General features: G+C 39.4%; 1 protein-coding gene across 1 annotated transcript in view; it reads left to right on the top strand.

Moving 5' to 3' along the window:
• Nucleotides 1-13708, top strand: part of LOXHD1 (lipoxygenase homology PLAT domains 1) — a 159703-nt gene that overhangs the window by 107810 nt on the left and 38185 nt on the right. Inside the window, exons 22-25 of the mRNA XM_056824393.1 lie at nucleotides 1700-1827; nucleotides 4676-4793; nucleotides 11145-11322; nucleotides 12874-13059. Of these exons, the coding sequence (XP_056680371.1) occupies nucleotides 1700-1827; nucleotides 4676-4793; nucleotides 11145-11322; nucleotides 12874-13059 (610 nt within the window). The remainder of the gene's footprint in view (nucleotides 1-1699; nucleotides 1828-4675; nucleotides 4794-11144; nucleotides 11323-12873; nucleotides 13060-13708) is intronic.

Genomic DNA, 13708 nt, shown 5'->3' with positions numbered 1-13708 from the left:
ATAAGACCTTTATCAGAAACACTTGTAAAACATTTTTATATTGCCTCATCATCTGTAATATGTGTCTTTTAGCAAAACACAGCCTCCTGTAAACCTTAAAATTTCACAGACTTATAAATGCTAAAAATTTTACTCCACATTGAGGAATCCTCCAATTCCCTACTTGAAATAATTCCCTACCAGATAGTGAGAACTCTACTTGAATGTGAAAACTCCTTGCTATGGGAGGATCTCTACCCTATCCCTACTTGGGACTGCTTTAGGGGAGAAAACTCCTTGCTATGGGAGGACCTCTATTCCACCCTTACTTAAGAATGCTTTAGGGCAGAAAACTCCTTGCTAAACAATGAAAGTACTTGAAAACCATACTTATAAAGGAAAGGAGTTCTTTGAGCCATGCCTATTTTTGGAATTGATACAATGGGATGCTAAGTGCCTATAAAGGTAGGACAACTTGTAAACTACTTAGACCTAAAAGGTGAAAACTTACTCAGAGGTTTTCTCTTAATGAAATTAGTCGACACAGCAGCATTTTTTTTTCTGACTTACTAAAGAGATTAATCTACTCAGCTGTGAATTCAAAATGGGCTGTCTTTTGGAAAACATCTACAGTGATTGGTAAATGGAAGAACTTAGGGGAGGTGACATAGGAGATTTTGCCCTTAAAAATAACAGCTCAGAGAAGAGCTGAAAGTGATTCTAAAACATTCAGATTGAGGAAGTCATTCTGAAACATTCAGATTGAGGAGGACTCATTCTGAAACATTCAGATTGAGGACTGATTCTGAACATTCAGATGGAGGAGGGAGCTGATGAAAGCAGCTGAGATGATGCTGGCCTGGTATCACTAAAATCCTTGCTTAGGCAGACCTTGTGGTGAGTGTTAAAAGACTGACTGACTGATCTCTCTCTCTTAAGACTCAGGTCTAGGCCATATTGGCTTAAGGCCCTTCATACTTAATTTCCTTTTTTCTCTCTTTCTCTCTTTTCTTTAATTCCACATTGGAATTAATTAAAATCTCTATAAAACCCAGTTGACTTGGGTATTTGAATAATTGGGAATATTTCCCTGGCGACCACCTTATATTTGATTTAAAAACCAAGACACTGTAGTGAAACATATTTTCTGTGGTCAAATTTACTCACCCTTTCTTATATCTATCACAATTTATATCTTCCACCATTTTAGCTCACTACAGTTTAAGACCTCAACCATTTTAAATCTAACACATCCTGATTGTTTCTTTTAAAGAATTAGGTATATTTTTTTTCTTTTGTTTTGACCAAGATCATGATTTGCTACCCTTTCTTTTTTTACTTCATCAGAAGCTTATTAGATTCTGCTCTGGGCCTTTATTTTAGCTCTGTGTGCCTTTCTGCTTCAAGTGTGTCTTTTATAAACAACATATTGTTGGATTCTGGTTTCTGATTCATTCTGCTATCCATTCTCATTTTATGGGTGTCACATGGAGTCACTAGCTTCCACTTGCCCAAAAACAAATGAGCTACATTGGAAGTGATGAGTTCTCTTTCCATGGAGATCTTCAAGCATAGGCTAGATGACCACTTATTAGAGGTGTTATAATGGAGGTTACTTTGAGATTTGAATTGTTTGGCTGTTTGAACTGTGGTCCCTTAAGGCTCTCAAATGATGGGATTCTATGAAAGACCCTTAAGTCAACTTTTGCTCTTTTGGCAGACCATGTATGAAATGACTGTCTGGACTGGTGACATTGTTGGAGGTGGCACTGATTCCAACATTTTTATGACACTTTATGGTGCCCAAGGGAGCTCAGAAGAGGTGCAGTTGGACAAAAAGAAAGCTCGGTATGCAGAGTACCCATCTCTGGTATTCCACAATCTGGTACCCTCCTTCCTCCCTCTGCTCCCTTCCATACATTCTTGGCTCCAATCAAATGAGTCACTCTCCTATTCCTCCCCGTATACCTTGTCTTGTCTTGATTTTATGTTTCTTCATGCTATTGATCTGGCTAGGTTCTTATTCACTGGTTAAAGAATCATATCCTTCAGGTGCAGTGAATGAAGCCATACCCAAGGCTGGCAGAAGCACTTAGCTAAAGCCATCTCTGCATTCTCAGAGCCCAAGAGAAAGCTGAATGGTTTGCAGTGAGGGAGTTAATCCTCCTGCAGCCACAAAAGAAGGATATGACTAATGTACAAAAGAAATGGAACAAGATGGCAAGGAATAGACAAGGGGTTATTCTGCTCTGTGAAAGGGCAAAGTGAACTGGGGCTTAAATGAATTTCACAAAGTAATGATGGGTTAAGGTAAAATTTAAACTGTTCCTCTTTTAAAAATAAATGGATTCCCCCATCCTCTTTGCTGTGTGTGTGTGTGTGTGTGTGTGTGTGTGTACACATGGGTTGCTGCTGTTGCTGCTGCTGCTGTCACAAGTAGATAATGTGAAGAACTGGAGGCAAATAAAGACTAAAAATCTCCAAGGCAGCTTCTACTACCCAGCTCTGTGAGTCTGTATTTTCCAAATGGGGAATTAGTTTATAGACACTATCCAAAGTGACAATATTTGCCTTAAACCACATAAAGGGAGACTGGATAGGGAATTAGCAGCAGCATCTCATTGTCTCCTTTGTGAATAAAACCAGGGTGCCAGCACTTGATTTCTAACAGGAGGGAATGAGGGGAGATGTTTAGAAGAAATACCTGGTTGTATTGGTAATAAGGCAAATTGGATCAGGTTCCCACAAGTTGCATAGTCTCCTCTTCAGTTAACTTCAAAATTAAGGGGAGTTTTGTCCTCTATTGCTTATGGAGCAATGATTTACTACCCCAGATACCATATTTTCATCCTCTTCCTACAAAATTGATTGATATTTATTCATATTTAAGAAGTAGTGTAGTATTATAGATAGAATACTGGCCTAAAAAGATCTAGGCTCAAATCTCACCTCTGACATTTGATAGCTGTGGGATCCTGGATAAATCTGACTTATGAACTCAATTTCCTCATCTGTTAAAAGTAAAGACTGGACTCAGTAACTTCTCAGGTCCCTTAATGGTCTAAATCTGTGACCTAATGATTTAATATTTGGCATATAGCCTCCCTCTATTCTTTATAAATTAGAATAGTGTTTACATTATCCTCCTTACTGAGCTATTGTGGGGAAAGAGCTTTATAAGCCTTAAAAACTCATAGAAATATAAACTACCATAGGGTCAGAAAGAGTATAGGGTCAGAGATTTAGAACTGGAAGGAAACTTAGATGCCATTTGGTCTAACTATTTCATTTTACATGTGAGAAAATTGAGGCCCCAAAAGTGAGAAATAAGTTGGCAGAACCAGGATCTGGACCCTGATCTTCTAGTTTTATTTTTATTTTATTTTAATAACAAATTTACACATGTTTCCCAAATTTACACAATTCCTATTGTCTCCCTCCTTTCTTCCCTTCCCTCCTCCTAGAGTTGATAAGCAATTCAATCTGTGTTGTACATGTACTCAAAATATATTTCCATATTATTCATTTTTGTAAGTGAACAATCTTATAAAACTAAAACTCTGAATCATATACCCAAATAAACAAGTGATAAGTCGTATGTTTTCATCTACATTTAATACCCCCACAGTTCTTTCTCTGGAGGTGCATAGCATTCTTTTTCATAAGTCCCTCAGAATTGTCCTGGATCGTTGCATTGCTGTTAGTAGCAAAGGTTCTATTGCATCTGATCATCCCATAGTATTTCAGTTATTGTGTATAATGTTCTTCTGGTTCTGCTTTTTTCATTCTGCATCAGTTCCATTAGGTCTTTCCAGCTCTTTCTGAAATCCTCCTGTTCATCATTTCTTGTAGCACAACATCACCATCATACACCACAGTTTGTTCAGCCATTCCCCAATTGAGGGACATCCTTTTAGTTTCTAATTATTTGACATCACAATAAGTGTAGCTATAAATATTTTTGTACAAACAGGTCCTTTCCCATTATTTTTATCTCTTTGGGATATAGACCTAATAGTGGTGTTACTGAATCAAAAGTGGACCCTGATCTTCTAATTCCAAACCTGGTGATCTTTTCTATTTCATCACCCTTTCTCCCCTATATACCAGGCAATTGGGAGGATCCAGAGATATAGAATGGCTCTTGTTCATATAACACCAGGTTTTTAAAACACTTTCTTCATCACAACCCTCTTAGACAGATATTACGAATATTTTTTTACAGATTTACAAATGAGGGAATTGAGACTCTATATTATACAGCCATTAAGAGATTGGGGGAGAATCCAAATTATGTCTCATTATTTCAAGTCCAGGGATATCTACTCCATTGTACTGCCTTCTATGGTCTCTTGCCTCATAAAAAGAAGTCCAGTTAGGGGGAAAAATATAAATATATGAGAAATTAAATGAAAATACTTGAAAAAGATCTATGACTTTATTGCTAAAGATATTCTATCCACTGACAATCAAAACCTTCCTCCTCCTCCTTCCTAGACAGTCTTGGTGAGTTTCTGTAACCAAAATTCAGCCAAAGAACATCCATTTCTCACCTGTAAAATGGGAATAATAACATAAACATTGCCTACAGCAGAGGGGTTTTATGAGGATTGAATGTGCTAATGTATAGAAATTGCCCTGTAATTAGAAAGGACTCCAGGAATGATGTCTGATTATTATTACCCCATTCCCCCAGGTTTGAGAGAGGACAGAATGATACTTTTGTTATGGAGATTGATGACATTGCCCCATTCACTAAGATGCGCATGCGGTTGGATGGACTGGGCAACCGACCAGAGTGGTTCCTGGACAAGGTAACAGATGAATTGGCTCCACTATCTCCCCTACCACCTTTGCCATCCCCTGTCTGCTCAGTCTTCTTGCTCTCTCTTTCTCATCATCTCCTTGGCATCATCATCTCCCCATGCAACCCTGTCTTGCCCCCACCCCAAGACCCTGACTAACCTGACCTTGCTCTAAAGTTGTGCCTTCTCTCTCCCCATCCCTCCCCAGAAGTTGTAGTATCTGGTACTTCTTGGGATATTGTTTTCATATTGTTCTTAAAGTAAGAAGGAAAAAAGAATACTTACATATAAATATTATCACTGGGAGATTGTTCATCAAGTGATACATTTTTTTCAGTAACTGATTATGAAATAAATTATCTACCCAAGATAAGAAGGGGCTACAGTCTACAACAGTGGAGAGAATATTCACACTAATAAATTAAGGATGTATGTGTGTAAAAATATCATGTTGTGTTGGGCTATGATATGGTATGTTAATCATATCATGCAACTAGGTGGCACAGTAGATAGAGTACTAGGGATGTTTGGAATCAGGAGGACCTGAGTTCAGACCCAGCCTTAGACATGTATTAGCCATCTGGCCCCAGACAAGGTACTTAACTTCTTTTTACCTCAATTTCCTCATCTGAAATAGCACCTACCTCCCAGAATTGTTGTGAGAATCAAATAAAATAATATTTATAAAGTGTTTAGCTCAGTGCTTAGCACATAGTAGGTATTATATAAATGTTAGATATTATTATTTTATCATATACTACATCATATTTTTCATGTCATATTGTAGCATGTATCTTGAAGTTTTATATCTTACTATATCATATAATATTGTGTGATGTGTTATATGTCACAATATATCATAATATATCATGGATTGTTATATAATGTTATATCACATATCATAACATTATAATGTGCTATCTCTCTTAGATTTATATTCATACACATATACTCAATTGCCTTTTCCTTCTGTCCTGAAGTCCTCTTCTAATGCCATGTTGTGGCTGGGCAGGGACTCTGGGTTCCAGATGGCTGTCAGTAAAGCACAGGTTCTGGGAAGCCCCACCAAGCTGAAAGGTTTCCGTATGGGTTTGGTAATGAACGGAGTCTGCATCATCAGTGACTCAAGGGTCCACCTAACAAAGTTTAGGAGACACACCACTGGGCTGACATAGGGCAATGAGATTTTCAGCCTTAGCCATTTTTCAAAGACATTCTACAAGGTTATAAGATTATCTGCTTTGTTGGAAACTGTCTGATTCTTGACATGTGGAAGTGTGTGTATATCACCTTGTTCCAGATCCATGATTTTATCTGTTGGGAGAGCTCTTGTTGAGTGCTTTACCTTTTAACAGTTCAGATTAGCAACTATTTTTCAACGTGAAGTCTTAGAGCATTGTCTGGGCACATGGAGAGGTATACTCATTTTCCCAAGTCACACAGCTAGAATAAGTGAGAGGTGGTGTCAGAGGTTGATCACTTTGGGTCTGTCTTAGATAAAGATCTGAGAGTCCTCCTCAGAGGTAGAATTCTCATGGTTTGTCTGAGAACGCGTCCAAGTGCCCTTGCTTTTGCCTACTTTTAGTTTCCTATAACAAGATTGCTGACCATTCCATGAATTTTGGATGATTCCTGGAACTTACCCCAACCAATATCCTACCATCTACACTATCTCCATTCTTGTTACACTTTCCCATGGACCTTTCTCATGGGTGATTGTTTGTAATTCCTGTGGTTTTTACCTATAAAAGATCTACCAGCTTGCAATAAACTCAAAACCATTGCCATCAGCCATCAGCATTGGGTCCCTTCTGATCTTTTCTCTCACCCTTATCTTCAGGTGAAGTTCTTTTTCCCATTCCTTACCTGTGGAATTCTGGTCCCAATCCTGCCCCACCCCTGCCTCAGGGACTTTAACAAGGTGGGTCTTGTCTGGGTCTTCCTGCAGACTGGATTGGCTGTCTAACCTCTGCTTCATGCTAGATCTCATATATTATTTGTGTGTATATTAATCAATCTAGCAACAAGTTTTTAATATAAGAACAGTGATAGCCTCTAGAAATACAGAGACAACAATGGATTAGTCATTATCTAAATTAAAGAGTTTATATTACACACACACACACACACACACACACACAAATTACACTGAGGTGATTCCTACATATGTATAGTTCTAATACATATTAAGGAGATATAATATACATGACTATATGTGCCTATATTTCTCCATGTACCCAAAAATAGTGTCCCAAAATTGTCCTAGGGAAGTGTTAAACTTTATTTTTTTATTTTCTTAATTTGGAAAATTTTATTTAATTAATTAATTTAGAATATTTTTTTCATTGTTACATGAATCATGTTCTTTCCCTCCCCTCTTCCACTGGGTTTTACATATGTTATTAAGTGTTCAACTTTAAAAGCCAGAACTACACTAGGATTTTGGGGACATTACCTGTAGATTTCTTATTTAGATGTTAATGGTATTTATAAGACTAGATTGTCTTCCTTCCTGGACAAAGTTTACCTTTTGGGGGGACATTTTTAATATTTTTAAACCCGTACTGTCTGCTTAATATCAATTCTAAAACAGAAAGTTAAGGGTTAGGTAATTGGGGTTAAGTGACTTGCCCAGGATCACACATCTAGGAAATATCTGAGGTCAAATTTGAATCCAGGTCCTTCTAACTCCAGGCCTGGTTCTCCATCCGCTGTGCTACCTACTTGCCCCACAATATTTGCTTTTAAAGAAGGGTTAATAGTTTAATATAAAAGAGTAAAGGAGTTTGGGGGCACATTAGCAGCTAGGTGAAGGAATATACTGTGTTTACTTGGTTTCATTTACAGAGTTCCATTTTCTCAAGGAGATACTTAAAGTTGGTTCATGAGGGGAGGATGGGGAAAATCCAAATAAGAATAGAAGGATCTGAAAAGGTAGGCTGGAACCATGGAGACAAATTTTGCTGTTTTCTAATGGACTGGACCTTGAGGAGATAGCATTAACACGCTCTGTCAAAAATATTATTTGGGAAATTGAAAATCTAATCAACAAGCTGGTTTTTTTTTTCTAATAAACCTCAACGTTTCAACATCACTTAATGTTTTACTAAGGCACTTGCTCAAACATTTTTCATTTAACGCTCATTATAAGAGGCATATGAGATAGGCATTACAGTCCTCCATTTCCTCACCATCAAGTCAGGAAGCCAAGGCCCAGAGACAATAAATGACTTGTCTTGTATCTCCCAGCTTCTTAGTGGCAAAGTCAGGATGAACTCTTGAATGTTCTCTCCATTGTTCTTTGGTCTACACTGTTCAGCCTCCATAGTGACATACTGATTGCATTCATTCCCCCACCCCTTCACTATCCAGTTGACTTAGCTATTGAGTAAGCCACAATTTAAACTCTTTTAAGTGAGCCAACAACAAAGTAAGAAATGCAAACAATTGCCTATCTTTCAATAGTCCAGCTAGAATAAGGGCCAGAGTTTGATTGATGGGGTACCAGCAGGGCTTGGAAGAAGGGGAGAGAAGGGAAACTGAGGCACTCAGTTTCCTTGGGCTTGACCTTGTGTTTCCAAATACAGTAACTCTTCTCCAGCTTAATATGGACCAAAGAGAGGAATGAATGAGTAATATCCAGGGAGCCCAAGTCCAAGAAAGCCATGCCAGTGAAGGAGGCCATTTGTTAACAATTAAACAACAGGTAAGCCAAGCCTTTTTCATTGGTATGGCATCCCTGACTTGAGCTCCCATGATATCACCTATTCCTCTCTTTGGTCCATATTAGGTCACAGAAGAGTCAATGTATTTGGGAAATATGAGGTGTTGATAATCTCAGAATTTTCTTGAACTAGTAGAATATGAGTCAGATTTCATAGGATAAGTGCATGAGAAAAATGAGATGCCCCATGTTGGAGATATACCAAAGTCAACTGAAGCTTGGATTGCTTGTACATGCACAGTCATGCACGTGTGTGTATGTGTGTGTGTGTGCTTGTGTGTGTGTGTGTGTGCATTTGTTTGGGAGTAAGATGTCTGCCTTGGAAGATCAAGGGGAAGAGTGCATATTGAATATTTATGTTGGGTCACCAAGTCAGTTCCAGATAGACAGATGGATAGCCACTTGATATTTTAGGACTGGAAAGAGGGGCTCAGAGCGCACTGCAGTCACCAGACCTAGTTCATAATCCTAAGATTTCATCAACTAATTACCAATCATGTGTTAAGTGTCAAGCCCTATGAGGGATAAAAATGTTTGTTGAATGGATAAGAAGTCACATTTGACCTCAAGGAACTTAGAATGTAATTGGTGATTAAAAGATATAGTGATAGGTTAGAAGATAAATAACAATACTTCATTAATACTTCAAAAGATCCATGCTCTGATTAATCATTAGATGATAGATTTAGAATCCAACCCCTCATTTTACAGATGAGGAAACTGAGGCTGAGAGGTGTTGCACAGGCAGGAGGTGATATGACTAGTATCTACCGGCACAATTCAATTCAACACGCATTTATGAAGTGAGTGAAGCATTTTTTGAGCACTGGAAACAACAAAACAAAAACTGAATGGTATCTACCCACCAGAAGCTTACATTCACCCGGAGTGGTAAAGATGAATGACTATGGAGGGGCCAGCGTTTGGTCCCTTGAGACAGTGATGGAGTGACTGGAAGCCTACAATGATGTACCCTCTCCTCACTCTTGCTTTCTCACCTGAATTATGAGCATTATTGTATTGTTTGCAGGCATGGCTCATTTTAAAACCAGTTAGGCTTCCTGAGGTCAAGGAACATGTTTTATTCCTTTTTAGCCTCCAAAACATTATCTAGCACACTAAACAGTGAGTCAGTCCTTGTTTAAAGAATAGAATGTGCATTTTGATCATTAAAAATGTCAAGGAACATTCTGTCCTTCATGGTTAAGGCAGGTCTAGTCCTGAGAAAAACTGACAAGTTGGTCCTCAATGTCCCTTCATCACCATTTCTTCTTTATTTTCTTTCTTGACTTCCTCCTCCTCCACCCAACTTGAATCCCAGAGTTCTCTTGTAGAACAGAGCCACAGCTATGGTTTCCTCTCCAAGCCTGCCCACTCCCTACAAAGAATCCTCTGAATATTTCCTACCATTTTGCCTAAAGCTTTCCTTTGCACTTATCTTACTGTCCTTTATATCATCATTTTATTTGCAAACTTATGCTTTCCCCCATTTCCATTAATTATCCAGTCACTAAAAATGTATATGTACCTACTATGTGCCAGGCAGTATAAACTCCTTGAGAGCAAAGCCTGTGTCTTATCTCTTTGTGCCCTTAGTAACTAGCACATAGTATATGCTTAATCCTTGTCTGTTGAATGAATGGCCAACCAAAGGTTTTCTCTGCTAAGAGCCTATATTTGATGACCTTTCACTTAGCTGGTTTAATGTCCATTGGGTAACTCTGATAATTGGCATTTCCCCAGGGATCTTACCAATTCTCCTTATTAACCCTCAGGATTTATTTGTTCAATAAAGAACACAGGAAAGACTAACAGTTGAGTCTGCAGAGAAAGCCTTTCCCCTTCGTCCAGACTCGGGAGACTTGTATAATCCCTGTGATTCACTACTGTCCCAGTTGAGACCTTAAAGTAAAGATTAGAGTTATTCCTCTCCATTGCTAAACTGCTGTTTGGGGACCCAGTGATCCAGAGCAATAGTACATTTACCCTCTGGTGAGGAGGAAGGATGTCTTAAGGCAATTTGAAATTTTCTCTTTGTTTACAACCAGATCTCATATCCCTACCCTATAGGCTGAGAATTTTCTGTTAGTTTTAGAAACTTGCTGGGAATAAGTCTTTATTTATTATTCCTGTCTGGTCCATCCACCTCCTCCATCCCATTGGTCCTATAAAGCAGGATTTCCATTTAGTTATTACTCATTAAGATTTTGAGGCGGTTCATTGAAAAGCTTTTGGAGTCTCCATTTCTATTTGCTGCCTACCTTCCCTTGGGGCAGCTGAGCATGGTTTTTTTAATTGAAAAGGGAGAAGCGGGTAAGACCCATGACTATAGAGATTCCCCTATAGGAAAAATTACATCCCTGGGGTGTTCATATATACCTCTCCTGCAACCTAGCTGTCTTTAATAAGTAAGTAAATATGGAAAATTTTGACTCTGTGGGAGGATAGTCGAAGAAGTTTTTTTGGTTGAGGGCAGGGATGATGATCTCAGATTGTACCAGATAGGTGACAGTTTGCTCCAGGACTCTTGGGGCCAGTCCAGTCTCAGGCCCATTGGGGATTGATTCTGCTGAGGGTACTGGCCTTGGTGGCTGGGAGGTATAAAGGTTCCACCCTTGGCCATGCCTTTTCCTCAGGTCCTCCTGAAGAATATGGACAATGATGACCTGACAATGTTCTACTATGGTGAGTGGTTATCTGAGAGGAAGGGTGAAAAGAAGACCCTGGTCTGTGAGATGTGTGCAGTAATTAATGAAGAAGAGATGATGGAGTGGACATCCTACACTGTTACGGTCAAGACCAGCAACATTATGGGTGAGTGTTAGTCATCTTGGAGAAAGCCTTCTACTCTGCCAACTCCCTAGTGCCTGCTTTCTTCAGGTTGAGAGTTCTGTCTTGGTTTCCTAGTTCCTGTCCAGTTTGCTTTGGGGGGATGAACTTTGAGAAACTTCCTTACACATTTAGAATCATAGAATTTTTGAGCTGGAAGCTGGAAGGAATCATATAGCCTTACCCTTTCTTTTTGTAGGCCAGGGGACTAAGGTTTAGTGAGATGATGTCCATGAATGTACACATAGCAGTGAAAGATTTGGGACTGGGACCTTGTTACACTGACTCCAAACTCCATACTCTTTATACTTCTGGGCCCCCCAAAACAAACCCAGAAAATAAATAAGTGAATAAAACCTTTAGTTCCTACATCTGATGAATGGGAACAATCTAGATTTCTTGTTGTTTTCCATTTTCATGTATCTAATATATATTTTATTAGATATTAAGATATTATTTAGATGTTAGATACTTTAGAAAATTGCCTTAGTTTCTCTTACCTCGTGGAGATATGGCTAATCTTTGGCAAAATTGTGAATAAAGTTGACTCTGTCTTCTGTGATCCTCAAGCCCCTCAGTGTTTCTCCTAGGGTGCCGGTATAGTCTAATTGAATGGCTTCATGATGCCTCCTGAGATCTAGAACCCCAAGCTGGATGTGCTCTCTCTGGGGGGCACATAGTGCTCAAAATCTATCTCTCTTGCTTCTCTTCTATCAAAATTCTAATAAGTTAGTAACATTCAAAAGCTCTGATTAAAAATTCAATCAGGGCTTAATGTGTTGCACTATCTTTTCAAGAGATTTATATTTTAGTAGAGGATAGTGCCTTCAGCCAAAAAGAATAACGCTCTAAAGGTGGAATTCAGTGACAAGTAAGCAGGAAAGATACCTGGAAGAGAAAAGCCCTTAAATCACACTACATAGAGTTTCTCTAATTGTACCTCTATGTAAGGCTAACCTTATCTAACCGTGTCACGTTGGGCCATAATCTAGCAAATCTAACCATGAATTTGGCTTTACCATTGATTAGAGAATGGCTGAATTTTAAGGGTGGACAAAATGCTTCTTTTGTTACATCTCTAGAGTGAAGCTCCAAGAAGGGAATTTTAGACACTGGTGGTATTTGGCCATCTTCTTAGAAGCCTTCCTGATACCTCAAATTACCATGATGTAGGCAACTGCCAATTTAACCTAAATATAAAATTGACTCTTGGATGAATTTTGCTTTGTGGTATTATTTCAATATTAGTCATGGATTTGCATGGAATCCTCTATACTCCCCTCTCTGGGACCTCTTGAAACCAATAGAATTTGCAAGGAGATTGGTTAGGGTTCAGGCCAAGGAGCATAATGAAGTGAATGGGTCTTTTGGGACACAATCATTTGATTTAGACCTTCTCAACTCTAAATCCTAACTAGTTGAGCCATAAGCTACCTCAGGGCAAGTCTAGAAATAACTCCAGGGTTGGGCAGGTTTCATGTCAGGGAGATCTCATTTCAAAGTCATTTATGTGGGCTATTTGCCATGTCCCTTCAGGTGCTGGCACGGATGCCAACGTGTTCATCATCATCTTTGGAGAAAATGGAGACAGTGGTACCCTGCCGCTGAAGCGATCCAAAAATTGGAACAAGTTTGAGCGCAATTCATCAGACACCTTCAACTTCACAGACATGCTGAGCCTGGGTCACCTCTGCAAGCTGAGGGTCTGGCATGACAGCAAAGGTAAAGCCCTGATCAGACGGACCCCCATAACAGGGATGTGGAGGAGGCTGGGGCATGGCTACTTACCTGGGGGACTTGGGGCTCTGCTCCGCTGGGTAAGCAGGGGTCAGAGCATCTAGGGCAATGGCTACAAGCACGGCTATGTCATGGCTTGGCAACAGGATTGAGCAACTGGATGAAGCTGGCTTAACATAAAAGCTAAGGGGCAGACTGAGAAGCTGAGTGCCAACTCATAGCATGACCAGGATTCTTCAAATCCTCTGGGAGTGATTATGCCCTCGGATCAAAAGGAAAGAGTTAGAAATTGCAAGAGTGTCACAGCAAACCCGTTATTTCATACCACCTTTAATACTAATCTAAAGTCCCTGAGAGAGAGCAAATTCCTTCCCTGGCTTCCCTTAGGCAAGATCAATCACAGAGAACAAGTCCTTGTTTCTGCTCTCCATCCGATCACTATAGCATTACTTTAAAAGTCTCATTCCAGGCATAGCTAGGTGACTCAGTGGATTGAGAGCCAGACCTAGAAATAAGAGGTCCTGGGTTCAAATGTGACTCCAGATATGCCCTAGCTGTATGACCAGGGGCAAGTCACTTAACACCAAATCACCCAGCCCTTCCTGCTCTTCTGCCTGGGAACCAATCAGTAGTA

The sequence above is a fragment of the Monodelphis domestica genome, chromosome 3 (genome assembly GCF_027887165.1).
Source record: "Monodelphis domestica isolate mMonDom1 chromosome 3, mMonDom1.pri, whole genome shotgun sequence".
In the NCBI taxonomy this organism is placed as follows: Eukaryota; Metazoa; Chordata; class Mammalia; order Didelphimorphia; family Didelphidae; genus Monodelphis; species Monodelphis domestica.
Note: the sequence above shows the minus strand (reverse complement) of the source record. Positions and strands in the feature narration are given on the sequence as shown.